This window comes from Solanum dulcamara, chromosome 9, assembly GCF_947179165.1.
Source record: "Solanum dulcamara chromosome 9, daSolDulc1.2, whole genome shotgun sequence".
Lineage (NCBI taxonomy): Eukaryota > Viridiplantae > Streptophyta > Magnoliopsida > Solanales > Solanaceae > Solanum > Solanum dulcamara.
The window spans coordinates 31,880,576-31,900,787 of NC_077245.1; the positions used below are offsets into that span (position 1 = coordinate 31,880,576).

The 20,212-nt window shown below is 36.5% G+C and overlaps 1 protein-coding gene across 5 annotated transcripts in view; it reads left to right on the plus strand.

Moving 5' to 3' along the window:
• The first annotated feature begins 879 nt into the window (after nt 1-879).
• LOC129902271 (pentatricopeptide repeat-containing protein At1g10910, chloroplastic) overlaps nt 880-20,212 on the plus strand; it is a 33,051-nt gene continuing 13,718 nt past the window's right edge. For all 5 annotated transcript variants that reach the window (XR_008770069.1, XR_008770070.1, XM_055977423.1 and 2 more), the window contains exons 1-5: nt 880-1,237; nt 1,644-1,728; nt 3,769-4,032; nt 4,244-4,546; nt 18,552-18,656. Coding sequence is in view for 3 of the 5 variants with exons in the window: in XM_055977423.1 (XP_055833398.1) it covers nt 900-1,237; nt 1,644-1,728; nt 3,769-4,032; nt 4,244-4,546; nt 18,552-18,656 (1,095 nt within the window). In the remaining 2 variants the exon portion in view is untranslated. The remainder of the gene's footprint in view (nt 1,238-1,643; nt 1,729-3,768; nt 4,033-4,243; nt 4,547-18,551; nt 18,657-20,212) is intronic.

The window sequence follows — 20,212 nt, forward strand, 5'->3', positions numbered from 1 at the left end:
TGACTTAGTTCAAGTTCATGGAAGATCGTGTTAATATTGGAAGTACCATCACATTCTCTTTGTGGTTCCTAACTCTTCTGTGCACCTGTTGGGCTTATGGGGTCCATTCGGGTTTTACTTAAACTTACGCATGGTTGTACCCTCTAGGCTTTGGGGGGCTCAGTTGGGTTTAGTTAGCTGTACCTTCTTTCTTCCTGCTTTTATTACACTCGTGTGCAATTCTGTTAGTTTCTCGCTCTTGATTTCTATTGTGTTTAAATTCTAGCATTTCATATTACTTTTATTTTTCCTGCTTAATCGGCCTATGATGCTTACTGAGTACCTATAATTTTGGTACTCATACTACACTCTGCATCTATTTTCATGATGTGGGTCTGAGCACCAACTATCAGCGTTGAGATCGAGCCTTCAACAGTCTGATTCAGAGACGAGGGTGAGCACACGGCGTTCTGGACTTTACCTATTTCCTTCTATATATAGTGACTGATCTTTTGCTTTTTGAGACAAGTCTTTGTTTTTGTGGTCCACTTTTAGAACTTGTATTCATTTTGTAGTAATTCTATACATGTGAATTTCAGGTTCTGGAAGAAATCTTTTATTTGTATATATATTTTGGCTTGTTTCCGCTTATTCCCCTGTAATTTCTTAAAATTGATTATTCTGGTTTAGTTTCTACCCTTAATCCATTACTTGCAATTCAGGGACACGAGTTTGCTTACCTACTGGTGGATTATAGTACATGCCATCATGATTCAAAAAATTGGATCGCGACATCACAATAATAAAAAAACTAATAATATTTGAAAAACATATAATAAAATGTCTAAAACTTCAAATTCCATCCGTATTATAAATTGAAACGAAAAAAATAATATATATTGGGTCATAAATCTAGTAAGATGAGAAAGAAGTGGAAAAAAGGAAAAAGGTTTATCAAGTGGATTTTGAAATTGGTGGAGCAAAATATGGGGGTTTGCTGTGTGTTTCAATCGATAATGGCTCTTTCATCTCCTTCATTCTTTTCTTCTTTGCCAACTCCCCAAGCAGCTTCCAATAGAAACAGACGCATTCACAAGTTCCGGTCTTCGACCTCTGTAAATTGTTCTAAGCTAGGCGAATTTCAGAATGTGCTCACGGATTATGTCTCTTCAAATCACTTTCCTCTTTCCCGTACTGATAGACAGTCCGCAATTCTTCAAATTCAGGACTCATCTGACTTGGCTTCTGCTCTTGCAAGGTTTCGACTCTCTCTCAAAGTGTAATCCTGAATTATTAGATAACTTGAAATTGGATGATAAAATATATATTTTCCAAATTAACCCCATTACTTGTCATTTTCTACTAAATAAATATTTAGTATTACTTGTTTCAATTCTCCTGTAGTCATGTTGTTTTGATAACCGTTTGGGCCACTTGTTCTCCAATAAACATTTTTGTCACCCTGTAATACCTAAATAATGATCATCCAAATGTTAAAACAGGAAAAAAATTTCTGTATACATTGTTCTTTTGCTTATTGCGTTTACTATCTAAGTGGTGTTGGTTCTTTTATGCGCGTGGATACCCCATATTTCTTGGTATTTACAACTTTTTGTGGAACCTTTAGAACGACCCATGGTTCAATTGTATTAGCTGCTTTTCAGGCATGGTGACACGCTTAAAGTACAAGATATGAATGTGATTTTGCGCTATTTTGGGAAGCTAAGTAGACGATGGGAGCTTTATCAGGTTCTTTCAGCAAACCTATCTTTTTTTTTTTTGGGGGGGGGGGGGGGCTAATAATGATGTCCCAATGTACAAACACCCAAGGGTGTGGCCTAATGGTCAATGAAGTACCAGGAGAACCATGAGGTTTTAGGTTCATATCCCAATAGAGACAAAAACACTAGGTGATGTCTTTGTATTACATTGAAATCGAGGTGGGCACAAGATGATCTGAACATCACGGTTATAAAAAAGATGATGTTCCATTTTACAACCTGTCTCATGGTTAGGTTATCTAATCAGTAATATCAGCTATAAGCTTTTCTGTTTGCGCATCTTGCAACGTTTCTGTCTGATAGGACTCTCCATACATTTCAGCATTAAAGTACAACTGGTATGTGGAATTGTTGGGACACTAGAGAAAAGTTTGAGAAACTTATATCTACCTTGTAGAAACTTGATCACCAATATTTGAAGAGAATCCTTCATGATTTCAATCAAAGTATGTCAGTTCATCGATGGTTGGCAAGTATGATGGTCCTAATGATGATCCTGCATGTATTTCGTGTCTATCTCATCGATGGATAAACCTTGCAAATTGAGTTGGGTTACAGGTGTGGTCTTGACCAATTAGAAACAACAATAAATAAAAACATAGTGCTAATAAAAGGAACCCATGGCCCATATTCTTCTCCAATTTGAGGTTTACTCATATCTCGAATCAATTCAAGAACATATTTCGAAGAAATTCTGACCCACAGTCGGAATGGTTTGTGGGTCCCGAACAGCTATAGTAGTTGAACCTAGTAAAATAGCAATTACAACCCAAGAAGTAATAAGTACTTGGCCATGTACTTAGAAACCCCGTATGTGCCAATAGAAACGCTGGCCTACTTCCACACCCGATATATCCTATAAACCCTTGTAGAGTACTGATGGAACATGATAGAACATTCATATTGCCTTGCCCTATGAATATATGATTGAAAGGATAAATAGGAACATAAAGAATTGAGTTTAAAGTCATAGAGGGAAATAGGATAACATGGCCTACTGCAAGTGCCATGGTTTTGTGAACCATTGGCCGATATGACAATAGGCAGAGATTGATAATTAGAAATGAAAGAATAAAGAGATTTTTTTATGAAATATAATTGGAGGCTCTTGATCCAATGACTCAAGGTCCAGATGACTGAATGAGAAACATAAGTAATGAAATTATCAGTTTGATAATAGTTGTGGCCCAAGTCTCTGTGAATGCGACACCTTGCCTCGCGAAAGCGAAGAAAAAATGCTGTTGGAAAAAAAAGAAAATAAAATTTGGTGAAGATGAAATTGCATTTGGCATCTGGAACTCATTCGAACTCCCTCAGGTTCCAGTCCGAATATAGGTACAAGTTCAAAATCATCATATGTCTATAGAAACCTTTAAACCACAAATCTAAGTCTGGTTAATCCAAATTTTTGCTTTGGTCAACTCTATGAACTTTAAGCCTCTAGTTTAGATCCAAGTGCTCCAAAATCTCCCGAGTCCCTTGGGACCTGTGCCACCAAAACCTACAAGTCATAAATCACCACAAGAACCCGCAAAAAGTCTCAAATAGGGAAAAAGGCTTTTAAAACTCAGAACGACCGGTTGGGTCGTTACAAATCCGGTCCTTCTGATGGTGTTGGTTTGTGCACAACACCTATGAAAGGCAAGACCTTTGGATGGGCAGTTTCCAGGTTGACACAATAACTAGTTTCTTAATACTGCTATGATAACATGTGGAAGATTTATCACAAAAAAATGAAGAATGTATTCTCCCAATAGGGTGTTTAAATAGTACATACACCTACTCAAAACTATACACAATATCTCCCCAATTGATTCAAAATACACAATATTCTTAATACCATGCAACTTTTAACACTTATATTATTTTTATTATTTGATTGTCCTAGTATTATGTATCCTTTCAAGTTTAAATAGACATGAAATCGTTCAGATTTGGCATATGTTATTTGCCTACATGAAACTTATTTCAATTTATTGTTCTATTTCGTATTTGTGTTATTTCCCAGCTGTTTAAATGGATGCAGCAGAATCAGAAGATCAATGTTGCATCGTACAGCAGTTATGTAAAGTTCATGGGGAAGAGCCTCAGTTGTGTTGATGCTGTAGAAATGTACAGAAGCATCAACGACAGGTCGATAAAGTTTAATGTCTCAGTCTGTAATGCATTTCTTAGTTCTCTGATAAAAAATGGAAAATCTGAGAGCAGTCTCAAACTGTTTACTCAAATGAAGCGAGATGGTTTAGTACCAGATGTCGTCACATATAGCACGGTACGCTGCTTCCAAATAGAAATCATTCCTACTCCTAGCAGTTGCAGTCAACTAGTTGTGTTAAATTGGGTTGTTGAATCATAGAATTGGCAATAGAAAACATAGAACTGCTTAATATGTTGCGTATTCCCAAAAGTAAACTTGTTGATTACAGAAACTCTAGTATAATTTAGTGTTCAGCCCCTTTTTAACTTTCATCTACCATGTTTAGCTTCTTTCAGGCTGTGCCAAAGTAAATGGTGGATACTATAAGGCAGTAGAGCTGGTTCAGGAGCTGATGTATAATGGACTGCAAATGGATAGTGTGACTTATGGGTCACTCCTTTCTGTCTGTGCTTCACATAAGGAGTGCAAAGAAGCTGCAAAGTACTTTCAGAAGATGAAAGATGAAGGTCATTCTCCTAATGTCTACCACTATAGCTCTTTGCTTAATGCTTACTCTGCTGACAGAAATTACGAGATGGCGGAGGCACTGATTGAAGAGATGAGATCTGCAGGTTTAGTATTAAATAAGGTTTGTCATTCAACGTTCTTACCTGTAAAGTAAATAACATATCAATATACACATCTTTGCTTTTATGTATGTTTACTCGTTTTAAGATAGCAGATTTGGGAGCAACATTGGAGTAACTGTTTCCAGAAGACCTTCCAAGAGCATCTGGTTGTTGTTATTGTCAGTACCTTTGTGACAGGGTTACGTTCATTTCCATTTTCCAGGTCACAGTGAAAATAAGAGAGGAAAGAACTGCACGTTAGGAACCAAAGAGAGGTCATAATGCATATGGCATGAGCATAACTCCTTCCTCACATGCGAACCAATTTTTTTTTCTCATGGCCAAGCATGTGAAAATTATTTTTGACAAAGGTTGACAGCGAGACTTGAACTCTGGAAATCCGTTTGCTCTAGTACAATATTGAAGTGTGGCCCATCTCATTTAAAAACAACAACAACAACAACAACATACCAGTGAAATCCTACAAAGTGGGGTCTTTGGAGGGTAGAGTGTACGCTGTCCTTACCACTATCTCTCTGAGGTAGAGAGATTATTTTCGAAAAACCCCTAACTCAAGCAAATCAAAGCAGTAATTTAGCAAAAAAAGGTAGTGGGGAGAAACATGACAATTAATAGCAAAGTAGCGCGGAGCATATATGCAAAGAATCTAATAACAACAAGGTGTGATCACCTAAACACAATAAATCACAGATGATATCAAATATCAAAAGTCAAAGACGACGTGAATATGCTAATACTACAACCGACATAGTGCTCTATGCTATCACTAAACCAAATACATGAACAAGCTAGTAATAGGACAACTCTTAACTACCTACTAACCTTCTACTATTATCTGCGACCTCCATATCCTCCTATCTAAGGTCATGTGCTCGATAAGATGAAGATGCACCATATTGTGTCTAATCATCTTCCCCTAATACTTCTTTGGCCTATCTATGCTTCTCTTCGACCCCACTATACCCAACCTCTCACACTTTCTCTTAGGGGCATCCGCACATCTCTTATCGCATGCCCAAACCATCTCAGTCTTACTTTTCTTTTCTTATCCACCATGGAGGCCACTCCACTTTGTTCCGGATATTCTCATTCCTAATCCTATCCCTCCTAGTAGGCCCACACATCCATCTCAACATCCTCATATCTGCCACTTGCATCTTTTGAACTCGGAGTTCTTGACGAGCCAACATTCTACCAAATGCAACAAAGATTAACCACCACTTTATAGAACTTATCTTTAAGTTTTGGTGGTACTTTCTTGTCGCACAAGATGCCGGATACAAGTCTCCACTTCATCCATGCCGCACCAATATGATGCGTGACATTATAATCGATCTCCCCATTTCCTTGGATCAGGGACCCCAAATGCTTAAATTTCTCTCTTGGAGACAGCTTGTGTATCAAGTCTCACTTACACACCTGCCTCATGCATCACATCATTGAATTTAAACTCTAAATACTCGATCTTGCTCAACCTAAACCCTTTAGGCTCCAGAGTTTGTCTCCATACCTCCAACCTATCGTTAACTCCAACGTGAGTCTCTTCGATCGAAACAATATCATATGCAAATTACATAACCACGACACCTCACCTTGAATATGTCATGTCAATTCATCCATCACCAAGGAAAATAGAAACAGGCTAAACGGTAATCCCTGTGCAACCCATCTCGACTAGGAAATGCTTCGAGTCTCTTCCTACCTTTCTTAGTCAGGTCTTCACTTCATCATATATATCCTTTATCGCTGTAATGTAGGCCACCGGTATACCTTTAGATTCCAAACAATACGAAAGAACTTCTCTCGGGACTTTGTCGTAGGCCTTTTCAAGGTCAATGAACATCATATGCAAATCCTTTTTCCTCTCCCTATATCTATTTGTCAGTCTCCTCACAAGATGAATGTCGTCATTAGTTAATGCCCTGACATGAATCCAAGCCGGTTCTTGAAAATGGACACATCCCTTCTAACCTTCATCTCCACCACCTTCTCCCAAACTTTCATGGTGTGACTCAATAACTTAATACCCCTTAACTGTTTTAGTTAATGATATCACCCTTGTTCTTGAAGAACAAAATCATTGTACTCCACCTCCATTTTTTGGGCATTTTAGCCGCCTGGAGAATGACTTAAGCACCCAGTCAACCACTCCAAACCTGCCCAGTCTGTGCTCTTTCAAAACCCTACCGAAATTTCATCAAATCTGATCGCTTCACCCTGGCTCATCGTTTGCATAGCACCCTTAACCTCGTCAACTTGAAAACACCTATAGTATCCAAAATCTTGCTGACTCTCTTGAGTTATCTAAATCACCTAACATATTGACCTAGCTCCCTTCTTCGTTCAAGAGTCTATGAAAGTATGTTTGCCATATTCGTCTAATGTGTGCCTCTTCAACTAGCACTTTATCGTCCTCATCTTTGATGCAGTTCATTTGATCCAAGTCAAGAGCCCTCCTCTCCCTTGCCTTGGCAAGCTTTATACAACTTCTTATCCCTGCCTTTGACCCCAGCTCGATATACAAACATTCCAAACCTGTTGTTTTTCCTGTCATAATCGTTAACTTCACATCTTTTTCATTGCCTTATACCTTACCGTGTTCTCCTTCCTCATCTCTTCGTCTTTGCTCTCCACCAACGTAGCATAGACCACCTTCTTTGCTTCCATTTTACCTTGTACTTCTCCATTCCACCAGCGATCCCTCGATAGCCACCAAAGTTGCCCCTCGAAGCCCCTAACACTTCTCTAACTGCTTCCCTAATGCAACTGACTGTCTTATCCCACATGTTGTTTGTATCTCCACTACTCCCCAAAGCCCTCATCGCCATTAACTCCTTCCCCATCACTTAGGCTGGGGGTGTTAAGACACCCCATTTGATCCTCGGTCGGGTATAAAAAGTCTTCTTCCTCTCCCTCTTAATCCCCAAGTCCGTTGTCAGGAGTTTATGCTGGGTAGTTAGACTCACCCGGGATAACCTTTGAAGTCCTTACAAAGGCCTCTATCACCCTTCCGGAAGTAAGTAATCTATTTGAGTGTTGGCCACCGCACTACGGAAGGTAACCAAGTGGTCCACTTTTTTTGGAAAGCATGAATTATCTATCACCAGCTCAAAAGCTCCAGCAAAACCTAGAAGCGATACTCCTCCTTCATTTCTCACCCCAAAACCAAAACTTTCGTAAACTCTGTCAAAACCGCTCGTGGTTGACCCGATGTGCCATTCAAATCTCTGCCAATAAATAGCTTCTCAGAAAGCTGTATACCCCTCACCACCTCGTTCAAATCCTCCCAAAAGGGCTTCTTGACCTCCTTTAAAAGTTTAAGCTATTAGATAGAATACTCTTTCATTTATTTAATTGTGTTTATAACACTTCTCATTTTGTCTGAAAGAACCTCACAACACTTCTTTCTTATATATCAGAGGACAAATTCAGAAAATTCTTCAACAATCCAAAAGGTGGAAAAATTAATTAGTTAGTGGGTCGGGAGAGGTTTGGTACGGCGGGAATGGTTTGATACTGTGAGCAGATTCAGGCATTCTAGCTAGTCAAGTTTGGTGTTTCTTAGTTGCTTGAGCAGTTAATAAGTGTATGAAGTACAAAATGTAGCAGCAGTACTGTTCCTCAAAATAGATAATGATGGATCGATGATTTGGCTTTTAGAAATTTACCATGGAAATTTACAAGTAGAAAAGGAGGTCCAATCTAAGTTGATCAGACTCTTCACTTTCAGTGCCACACTTGTGTTGACACGTCATGTGTTTGGGATCCGTAACAAATTTGGTTAACCGATTTTGGGTGCTTCCCAAAATCAGTGGAGAAATTCAGGATAGATACAATGATTTTCACAATCAAAACAAAAGCTAAGGTGAAATTGAAGAAAATGGAATAACTTATATGTAGAAATTTCTATATCAGTGCTTCTCCAATCTCCTTATGGGATTATCCTCGGAAATATCTTGTAAGTTTTCCACATAATGCTATAGAATCTGTGATGAAGAAGAGATAAGAATGAAATATTACTGGTTAAATAAAGTGCAAGGATATTAAACACTACATTAACCAATAACTATGTCTGTATAGAGTGGACAAATCTCTAGATACAAAGACAATGATAATTCTTTTTGTTTCCCAGAATTCTTCTAAATACATATATTTAAACTAAAATATAAAGATAACTCCTAACACATAAGGAGTTACCGCTGCTGATAACTGTTGGTGACTACCGTAGATAACTGCTGCATATGTATTTTTATTCTATTTGAAACGAAGAAACTCAGATCAGCTGATACTTTAATTGACAGATTGTCTCCACATGTTTCTTGATTTTCTTGTATAGTAAGTCTGTAAAGGAGCAGTTGTACCAGTGCATACCCCCTGAAAAGTCGCACTGTCCTCTGGTCAAAAAGAAGGAAATTAATTTGCAATGAGATTGCAGTTCTCCCAACTAGTTTCTTCAAAGGGACAGTCAATCCGTTGAACTAGCAGTTCCACGAAGAAGTACCAGCTTCTTTGACCCATGGATGCGCAAGAATCTTGGCAGGAGATAGGGCAAGTTCCCAATCTTCAGTAAGAGGAAGAAGGGATGGTGGTATAATAGCTTGTAGACCATGAGCTGGATGGAGTAAAGCAGTGTTGTGAAAAGCGATCGCCTTGTCGCCAATGGCGAGAGGCGAGGCGAGGCGAACCTTCGTCGCCTTTTAGCTTTGTGGCGAGGCGATCTTCAAAATGCGACATTATGGCGACAAAAGCGAGAGGTGAGAAAGGTATCGCCTTTTGTATTTTCTTAAGAAAATGTGACCAATTTAAGGTTTTAAAAGTTAAAAGGTAATTTTAAGGTTTTCTTCCAAATTTGCACAGTTGCACTCTTAGACTTAGACTACGACTCCAACCAGTAGATTCGACTAGATTTCTCCGTTAACCAACTAGACTTTTCCGGTGACTCCAAAGTCTAACCAATACGTATTTCTTCTTTTCTTCTTCAGATTTCTTCTTCTTGTATTTCTTTTTCCTCCTCCTTTAGACTTCAGAGTTACTTCTACCTCTGTTTGTTTTTTTCTCATTGTTTTGACTTTTGTTCTGTTTTTTCTCATTCAAGTTCTAGACTTTTAGTGTCTACTATTTGTTTTCAGTTTTTGAAGTTAAATATTTGCTAATATGTTATTGATGTTGAGATTTTGATTATTTATATATGCAATCAAATATTTAAATTTTTTAGTATTAATTGGTGCCGCACTTCAAAAAGGCGAGCGCCTCGCTGCTCATCTCACCTTGTGGCGAGGCAGATCCTTGTCGCCTTTCGCCGTCCAAAACACTGGAGTAAAGATACATGGAAAATTGGATGGATTTTGGTAGAAATAGGTAGCTCCTGTTCATATGCTAAAGGTCCAACACATCGTACAATTTTATATGGTCCTAAAAATTGAAGTGACAATTTTTCGTACTTGCGATAAGCCAAAGAACATTGACGGTAAGGCTGAACACTTTAGAAAGACAAAATTTCCAACCTGAATGGTAGCATCTCGATGATGAGAATTAACTTGCTGTTTCATTCGAGTTTGAGACTTTAAAAGGTTATCCTTGAGAATTTTCAGCATGGCATAACAATTCAAAAGTTCTTCAAATTCAACAATGCGTTTTCGCCATGATTAAAAGGAGAAAAGTATGGAGGGTCTCTACCATAAACAACCTTGAATGGGGTAGTCTCTACGTATGAGTGGAAGCCCGTGTTAAAAGAAAATTCTCCCTGTGTTAAATTCTGACTCCATGTATGAGGTTGCTCCATAGCAAAAGCATCGTATCTAAGATTCCAAGCATCTATTAATCACCTGAGTATATCCATCAGATTGTGGATGGTAAGATGTACCCATTCTTTGCCTTGTTTTGCTAAGCGCCTGCCAGAAAGCACTGAGAAAGATAACATCCTGATCAGATATGATTGATGGTAGAATGCCATGGAGATGCACAACTTCTCTGCAAAAACCATTAGCAACAATGTTGGCGGTATATAATTGAGATAGTGGGATGAAATGAGGATACTTGCTGAGACAATCTACAACAACCAAAATTGTGTCATAACCACAGATTTAGAAAGTCGTACAATGATGTCAAGTGAGATATCTTCTCATATTCTATCAGGTATAGGCAAGGGTTGTAGAAGTCTCAACAGGTGCTAAAGCTTGGTAATTGGCCTATTGACAAGCCAAGCAGTTCTGAACAAAGAGCTTAACATCATGCTTCATCCTTGGACCAAACAAGTTGGAGGAGAGGTGCTTCAGGGTTTTCAAATATCCTCTATGTTCGATAGAAGGTGTGTCGTGAGATTTTGAGAGAAGCTTTTTCAATAGAGAAGATTGATTTGGAACGACCAACCTTTCCTTGAAATAAAGTTTCTGATCTACTGGGTGAAAGTTTGGTTGTAAGGAAGGGCCTTGGCGGGTGGCTTGAGTAATCTCAGGAGTATATGTATCTGCATGGAGAGTGTACTTGAGGCTGCAATGATCTGCCCGAACATAAAAATGATGGCCCAAGAGGTCATGTCTCCAATTTTGCAAAGCTAAAGCAAGAGCAAGCTATTCCCTATCGTAAATAGAGTTCACATGACTAGAAAAAAAAGAAGCCCCTTACTAAAATAGCAATAGGATGGTTATCTTGAAGAAGAATAGCCCTTATCCCTTCTGAAGACGCGTCACATTCCACAACAAATGGTTGAGTGAAATCAGGAAGTTGTAGTATCGGAATAGTTGTTGCGGCTTGCTTGAGAAGTTGGAAAGCATTTTCCACTTAGGTCAACCATTGGAAAGCATTTTTCTTGGTAAGTTTAGTGAGTGGTCGAGCCATCATTCCATAACCTTTAACAAATCTGTGGTAATACTGTGAACCCAAGAAATACTCGTAACTCCTTCACATTAGTTGGTATTGGCCACTCCAAGACTGCTTGAACTTTATCATGGTCAACACCAGCCCCATTTTATGATATCACATGACCCTAAAAATAAATGTGGATTTGCCCAAAAAAGCATTTAGAAATTTTAGCATAAAAAAGATCATCTTTGAGAAGTTGGAGAGAAAGTTGCTACTGATTGATATGCTACTCAAAAGGTCTGACTATAGATCAAGATGTCGTCAAAGAATACAAGAATACATTTGCACTACTGTGGTCTGAACAAATCATGCATAGCACATTGGAATGTAGAAGGGGCATTAGTAAAACCAAAGGGAATAACAGTGAATTTATAATGGCCAGAGTGCGTATGAAAAATAGTTTTATGAATGTCTGCAGGATTGACACATATCTAGTGATAACCATTACGCAAATCAACCTTCAAAAAAACAGATGCTCCATGCAATTCATCAAGAAGCTCATCAATATTAGGGATTGGGTACTTATTTGGGATGGTGATTTGGTTGAGATATTTGTAATCAATGCACATATGCCATGTATTGTCCTTTTTCTTGACGAGAAGGATAGGGCTAGCAAACGGTCAAACGGACCGGTACTTGGCGTTATAAGATCCTTTTGTAGTAATTCAAGCACGTGCTTTTAAATTTTTGATTTTTGACTGTGAGGATAGTGGTAGGGACGGATGTTGGGTGGTTTTAGTATTCAAAGGGATAGAGTGGGTGTGTTGGCGAAAAGGTGGTAGGACATTGGTTTCTTCAAAAATTGATTCAAACTCGTGAAGCAAACTTTGAATATCAATTTCTTGAAGTATCAGCCTCCTTGGAGAAATACTAGAAAGCAACTTTTTCATCTGATTCTTGTGGAATCCCCGGGAGTTTGTATCGCTTCCCATTTAAATTAAAAACCAAAAACATCTCATTCCAGTGATTTGTACGGTATACAATTGTTGCTCCCTAAGTACTAACCTAAAGTGTTTCCCATGCTATTTTAGAAAGGTAGAAAAAAAATCAGAATAACATCGAAATAGACCACAACAAATTTGCCATGAAAATCATTAAAGATATGGTTCATTAGCCTCACCAAAGTACTAGGTGCATTAGTTAAGCCAAATGACATCACTAATCAGTCAGACAAACTATACTTATTTTTGAAAGCAGTTTTCCAGTTTTCCGGTCATCTCCAGGATACATTCGAATTTTGTGGTATTTGACTTTTTAAATTAATTTTGGAAAATATTTGAGAGCCATGAAGTTGGGCAAGCATATCATCAAAACGTGAAATAGGATGACAATACTTTTTACCATTATTTTGTTGATTGCACGACAATGCACACACATCCTCCAAGTCCCATTCTTTTTCTGTACCATGAGCACAATAATAGGGGAAGGACTCATGCTTTCTCAGACAAACACCTATTCAAGCAAATCCTCTACTTGCCTTTGTAGTTCCTTTGTTGCATTAGGTTTCTTTTATATCCAAAGTTGAGATCAAGGCATAACGTCAATTTGATGTTCTATTCCTCTTATATTGCAAAAGTTTTGACGCAACACTAGGCAAAGAGTTGAATCGTTAGTGTTAATCATAACTCCCCTATAAGTAAATAAGACGATAGATAGCCCTTTTATTTTTGCAATTAAATTGTCAAGACCCAATTTAGGACTGTGAATGGCGCCAAGGGGTAGAGTCTCAAGGCAAACCTTAACAGAAACTTACAGAAAATCAGGCATAGTTTCCCCTATTTTTGGGCATATCCAATTTTTCCATGTCTTAGAAATCAACAACACGACTAACCAACAATGCCAAAACAATACATAATATTCGTCAACAGTCTATTCACACTGTAATAATATTCATCCGTCTTCAAATATGAAAGAAGTCTAACACTAGTCAGACGACAATAATAATGGAAGAATATTCATGACTCTAATAAAGGAATTGACTAATAGATCGAAGAGTTTTAAAGAAAAGGAATAATAGCAATTCAATAAACTTCTTGCCACGCGAAACAGTGCGCGACTCACCAGAAACTATCAATTCGAATGCTCTAATTAATGAAATCCTCGCCAATGTCACTCGTGTTCTCTATAATTTTTTTTTAGTGAGGGGTGAAATGCTAGCTTAGTGAGTAATAACACTTAACCACAACCGTTTTAATGAGGGACAAGTCCGAAAACTTGCTAGTATGATAATCAAAATCATGAAATAAATGCCCTTTCAAAAAACGGTAACAATAAACAGTCTTGTCTGTTTCATGTAAGCAAAAATCAATTTAACAATTTAGTAATAAACTCAGTAAACACCGTCATATCAAATCTTATATATGGGAGGTTTCAAAGAATGAATCATGTAATCAGTGTTGCTTTCTTCTTTAAGAAATAGCCAATAACATTGGACCCCTCGTAAAGGAGTCAAATATTTATATCGGTAGGTCCCTTTATTTTTTGCAATTAAACACTTTGACTTTTAAATGTTCATTACTTTTTCACCCTTAGCTTCTTTCCTCTCACTAATGCTTTCTTTTTTATCACTGTTCCCCACCTCTTCTTTTCTCTTGTTATTGCCCTCTCTCCTCGCATCTCACTTGATTTTTTTCCTATTTGTTTTCCTGGTCTCATTTTTTGATCCCTCCCATGTTTAGTCTGTATCTACTAAATTTCTTCCACCAACTAGCAGCATAGTTGGAAAATTACAACCATATGTATAACCTTTTTAACTTTAGAGTATAAAAATGACTTTTACCTTCCTCTTCCAATCAAGGTACGAGTTTGGATCTCTTGTCCCCTTGAAAGTTGGAATCTTCATCTTAATGCTACTAAGATTGTCATCCTCTACCCTATCTTGTTGTTTCGTCCTGTCGAACCTCCTTTGGTTAGCTGCTTCAATTCGTCCTCAACGTCGTTGGACTGCTCCTCACCTTGTTGGACTTGAGGAACTCAAGCAACTTGTCTCCTAACTTGAAGTTTTGATGGATTCTCCTTACATCGGCCATACTCATCGGGTTTGGTCTCCCTATATATATTTGTTAGGGTGGCATCCACTGCATCAAGTTGAACATTCAGCATTCGGAGCACCTCGATTATGTTTTTGTTTTTCTGAGTCTCTGTTCGAGTGCTTTACCTGTTAAACATCTTAGAAAAAGCAATCATAGAAACACGCATCTCTCAATTTTGCTTTTTTCCTTTGTTGATCTCACTCTTTCTTGCCTTTTTCTGCTCAAATTTACTACCTTTGATTGGTTCCTTTAGGGATGTATATAAACCTTCCTATTAAGAACCCATTAGAAGTAGGATATAAAAAGATTTTTTTACCAAACCCCTAGTGGGGTGGGTTGGTGAGACAAGAACATGACCAAAAACATACGTGTAATTCCATAAGTGGTGTCTGGGGAGGGTGGTGCATACGCTTACCCCTACCTTGAGAACATAGAGAGGTTGTTTTTGAAATACCCTCGGCTCAAGTAAAATATATTTAAAATCATGTATGTGAAGCAAATACATTAGTGAATAAGCCATATTGAAAACAATAGAGGAGAAAAGTAGCAACAACAAATAATATGATAACCGAAGTCAATGAGACAACAAAATTGAAGAATTGGGGGTAGGTCGTACGTGAAGTTGGGGGCATGGGGGGTTAACTGACTTTTCTGGGCAACATTAAGGGGTCGTTTGGTTTGAATAAAGTTATGACGGAATTAGTTATGATGGAATATGTTATACTGGCATTAGTTATGATGGAATATGTTATACCGGCATTAGTTATGATGGGATAAGTTATGTTGAGATTATTTTTTATTGATTATTTGGTTTGTTATATTCAAAATAGTATGCATTGCATAAATTTTGAGAACCTCAGTGTATTTAGTTTTTTATTTTTTCTTTGCAAGATTTAGTTATTCATTCTTAAAAATAAAATTTTCATCTTATTTAGCTTAAATATTTTTGTGTGTGCATTCCCATGATGGTACCATATGTATTTAAAATAAAACATTCATCTTATTTAGCTTAAAAATAGATTTTTCATCTTAAATTTGTTAAAGTAAAAGCGGATTTATTATTTATATCACTTCATTTAAGCACATATCACTCTTAAATTGTAAAATACTAAAGTTTTCATTTTAGTTGACATATAAAATACAAGCTTTCAAATGACTAAAAAAATATATAATTAAAAATATATAATTTAGTAATAGAGAAATCAAAACATAAATAAACATAAGAATTAGTCAAATAAATTAATTAATAAATTTTTTATTTGTATAGTCTAATTTTTTAATTAAAAAATATAAAGAATTGTTATAAAAATAAGTAGTGAAGATTGTAAATGTTATTATACATGGTATTAAAAATAATGTGAATATAAATGAATGTGAAAAGTGATGTATAAAAAGGGTATAAAGGGATATTTTGGTCATTTTCTCTATTTTATCCCCGGATAAGTTATCTCGAAATTACTTTACCACCCAAGAGCAGGGATAACTTATGCCGGTACTAATTATTAATCCCGAGATAAGTTATCCCGGACTTGCCAACCAAACGACAAATTAAGTGCTATTATAATTTAGTATGTTATCCTTCACATCAAACGACCCCTAAGGGATAACTTATGTGTTTTCCCTTTTTATTTCGATGAGTAATTCATTATCTTAAATTTGTTCTGTACAATAAATTCAAAGTTTCTTCTTCCCCTGCCACAACCTTTTGTCCCTTGATACACCTATTCAACTTGGTTCATATTTTTGTATTTTTTAAATGCAAAAGTGAAAAATTAGTATATCAAACTTGAGCACACAACTTCCCAGAATCTTAAGAAACTCCATCTTTTTGTTATTTAACCATGGTTTGATTGTTGAAGTAACTTACCTGTACGTTATATTCATAATGAGTTGGTCCAAGTGTTATATTCCCGCTATTATGTGATACACTTTCCTTTTTAGTCTGTCCAAAAAAATTTACATTTCTATTAAGAATTAATTTTACTTCAAGCTTTTCATTTTAGATCACGAATTTCAAAAGTCTGTCTTTCTTTCAAACATCAACTCAAAAATGAGACGGAGGGACTATGAATCTAATATTTGTTAACCAAGTCTTGCTATCGATAAGTACAGAAAGTAAGAAATTTTAAATTTATGTGCCAATTAAAATCATATTTACTAATTTTTAATCCAAATATGCATGAATAAGGGTAGAATTATTTAGGCTTAATACATATGGAGACACCTAAAGTTGCCACAACTTTTCGTTTAGACATCTCAAGTAGGTTTTAATCCGATTGAGCAGTTGTAGTAGGCCCGAAGTACACCAATCAGGAACATTTATTTCAGCAAAAAATTAGGCTCATTTCTCACTGGCTTGGAAATACCTCAAGCATGTGTTAAGTAACCAATCAAATCATGCCACCTCATAAAATTATCCATATTTAGAAAATATCTGGTTAAACAAAGAAAAGGCAAGTGAAAAGTCATTTTCCCAATTTTTTTCACACCTATTTGTGGCAATTTCAACACCCAATAACCCTGGAAAAACTTTTTCAAATTTGTGCGATTTTCGGTACTTTTTCACCACATTTACAGTACCCAGCAACGACACAAAGTGCCATGGAACAGTGTGAGGAATTCTGACAAGTTGGACACTAATGTGTATTAAATGAGGTGAATGAGAGAAATGAGAACTAAGTTTCAACCTTATATTAGGGTTAAAATTGAATAGAAATGAGATGTGAGCTAATTTAAAGAAAGGAGAAATAAGAGGAAGGAGAGAAGAATCAAGCAAAATCTGATTTTGAAAGAAGGGAAAAAATTAGGGTTTAAATTGTAAGGAACATATAAATATATATGTAGATACTTTAAATTATCTAAAAGTTTCCGTTATAAGCCACATTAGCCTTATAATTGCCCTTTTCACGCCCTCAATGCAGCTCACAATTTTTTGTAAAAAATCAATTTAATTTCAAAAAATACGGTGCAGCTCACGATGTCCCATGTCAGCAAAATCTGTCCTATTGCTACACTTTGGGCCTACTAAAGGTGTTCAATCGGAACAAGGCCTACTTGAGGTGTCTAAAAAGAAAATCGTGGCAACTTTAGGTGTCTTCGTATATATTAAGCCAATTATTTCTATGACATTAAAGTTGCAATGTGACATTAATAGAAATATCAATGTATGCTCTATTTACTTTTAAAAATGTGACATTCTTTTCATTCCATTTTTCCTATGATAAGTTAACATTTCATTTAACATAGCACCAAGTAAATGCTCAAAAATTTCGTATTCCTTCCTTACAATATATATGCACTCATTCCATTTTGAACGTTTCAAAAAGTTGACACTATTATATTGATAATGTTACTTTACACAATTTACAGCCTCTAATATTTCAAATTCATATAACTATTCAACTTTTAGACTTTGGTATGATGTTTCTTTTCAAAAGTAACTTCTAAACTATAACTTCATATTTTCTTCCACTATCACTAATATAATTTAGAGGTCAAATTAACATCTTAAAATCTTAGTCCAAGCAAAACCTATTATATAATGTGCTACAAAAGGAGTACCTTTTGTTCACGAGGAGCATATTTCTCCCAATTTAGGAGTAGCCCGTTGTCCCTTATTTTCTTTTGGTGCACCCATGCAGTCCCTCTTAGCATGGATGATTGGGTGATGTTCGTAGAAGACCATTTATTTTGTAGGTTTATTTTTTCGGTATACTTCTTGTGTAGGGGTGTTTTATGCCCAATCCTCAATTAAATTTGTTACCTTATAAAAAGGAGCAGCATAATTAACTAATATTGTTTAGAACTTTTTTGATTTGTTAAAATACATTAAGATCCTCTATTATCAAATTAATAGTCATACCTGGGAATGATACTCTATTTCATTACTCTAATATTCAAATGTTGTGTCTTGCTACTTGAAAATGCTTTGCGAAAGACACTTGCTGATATTGACTATTTCTATATGGTTGGAACACTGCAATTTGAAGTATGCCTGGAGTAGAACTGTTTATGGGAACTTAGATGATCTTTCCGTTTTAGATTCCCAATTGTTGCTACTAGCTTTAGAAATTTTCGTTAAAAACTTATTGCTGCTCATGGTGTGTTGCAGGTAATCTATACAACTTTGTTGAAGGTATACGTGAAAGGAGGTTTGTTTGAGAAGTCAAAGGAACTACTAAAGGAGTTAGAAGCTCTTGGCTATGCTAATGATGAGGTACACTTCTTCTTTTAGGATTTTATGTGTTCAAAATCTTCCCAAACATTTCATTTTGCATTCTAATTCATAGTATATTTTTTGATAAGTTTATTGACATAAAGTGATGAACTCGTATGGAAGAAATATACACTTTGAGGCTCTATATCACACGGATTCTTGGTTGTTGTCAGTGATTTGTGTGAACACAAAAAGAGTATCATATAGCTGCGTGTCATTAAATTCCATGGTGCATATCTTCAGAATATTCTCCACATGGAGTTGCTTTGTGGAAACATATCAACAGTCTATGAAATGAGTTTCAAGAGAAAATAAGGTTAAAAGTAGGTGATGGCAGAAAATTAAATTTTGGAGGACAAAAGGTATGGGCGAAATTCTATGGCAGAAACATTCCCTGATTTGTTTAACATGGTGATTAATAAAAGTGCAGTATAGCTTACTGTTGGGATAGAAGAAACTGACATTTTCAGTTTAGAAGGAACATTAGTGATGGGAAATCAAAAGAATAAGTGAGTTACTAGAGACTATTGAGGTTTTCACTTCGGAAGCCACACAGGAAGATTCTCTGTACTGGATAGGCAGCAAGGATGGTGCATTCTTGGCAAAATCCTATCAGTAGTCGTGAGGAATGCACCTACAAATGGTTTTGAATGATCATGGAAGATGATTTGAAATTAGGAAATCAAAAAGCTCCTAGCAAGGTAGCATACTTTGGCTGGATATACACATAAAGTCTGTTTTCCACCGGCAAGCTTACAAAGGAGGAGCTTCAAATCATGCAATTGGTGCTATCTATGCAAAGAATGTTTTGAAACTGTGAATCATTTACTATTACACTGCTACTATGCTTGGCAGGTTTGATGCATGTTCCTGAACGTATGTGGTATTCAGTGGGTAGTGCCAGGCAACTTAAATCAAGCATTGCAGCTGGCAGGGACAGAAGATAAGAAAGAAATAGCTGTTGATATAGAAACCATTCCTTTATGCATGTTGTGGACTGTTTGGCTAGAGAGAACTGTAGATGTTTCTAGAGGAAAGAGGAAATTGTTGCTTTTGTGAAATATAGATATTTCCAATATCTGAAACTATGGTTTAAGGCTTCTTTTGTTAATGAAGTTGATGTAATACTCAATTTCTTCAGATCCTTGTAGTTATAAAGAACACAAATCCAACAAACTTCTGTACAACCTTACGACCATCATGGTACCAAGTTTTATTAATAAAATTACTTCATAATTATCAATAGTAGTTCTTGACAATGTGTTCCCACTGTTAGAATTAGGGGAATATGAATAGGATTTCTATATAGTGTCCTACGTGGAAAAGGCTTATCATAACAATGTAGATACACAATTCAACAATATTTTTCTCCATTATTTCTCACATGGTATCAAAGCCATAGTGAGAAACATTGGGGACAGAGAAAGTAGTCACCGTGCGTGTTTCTGGTTATTCCTTATATTTGATTTGCGTAGTTCCACTTATGTCAGTGTTGTGCATAAACTAACACCACCAAGAGGTCCAGAATCTCCCCGCGACCAAACCCTAACCAACAC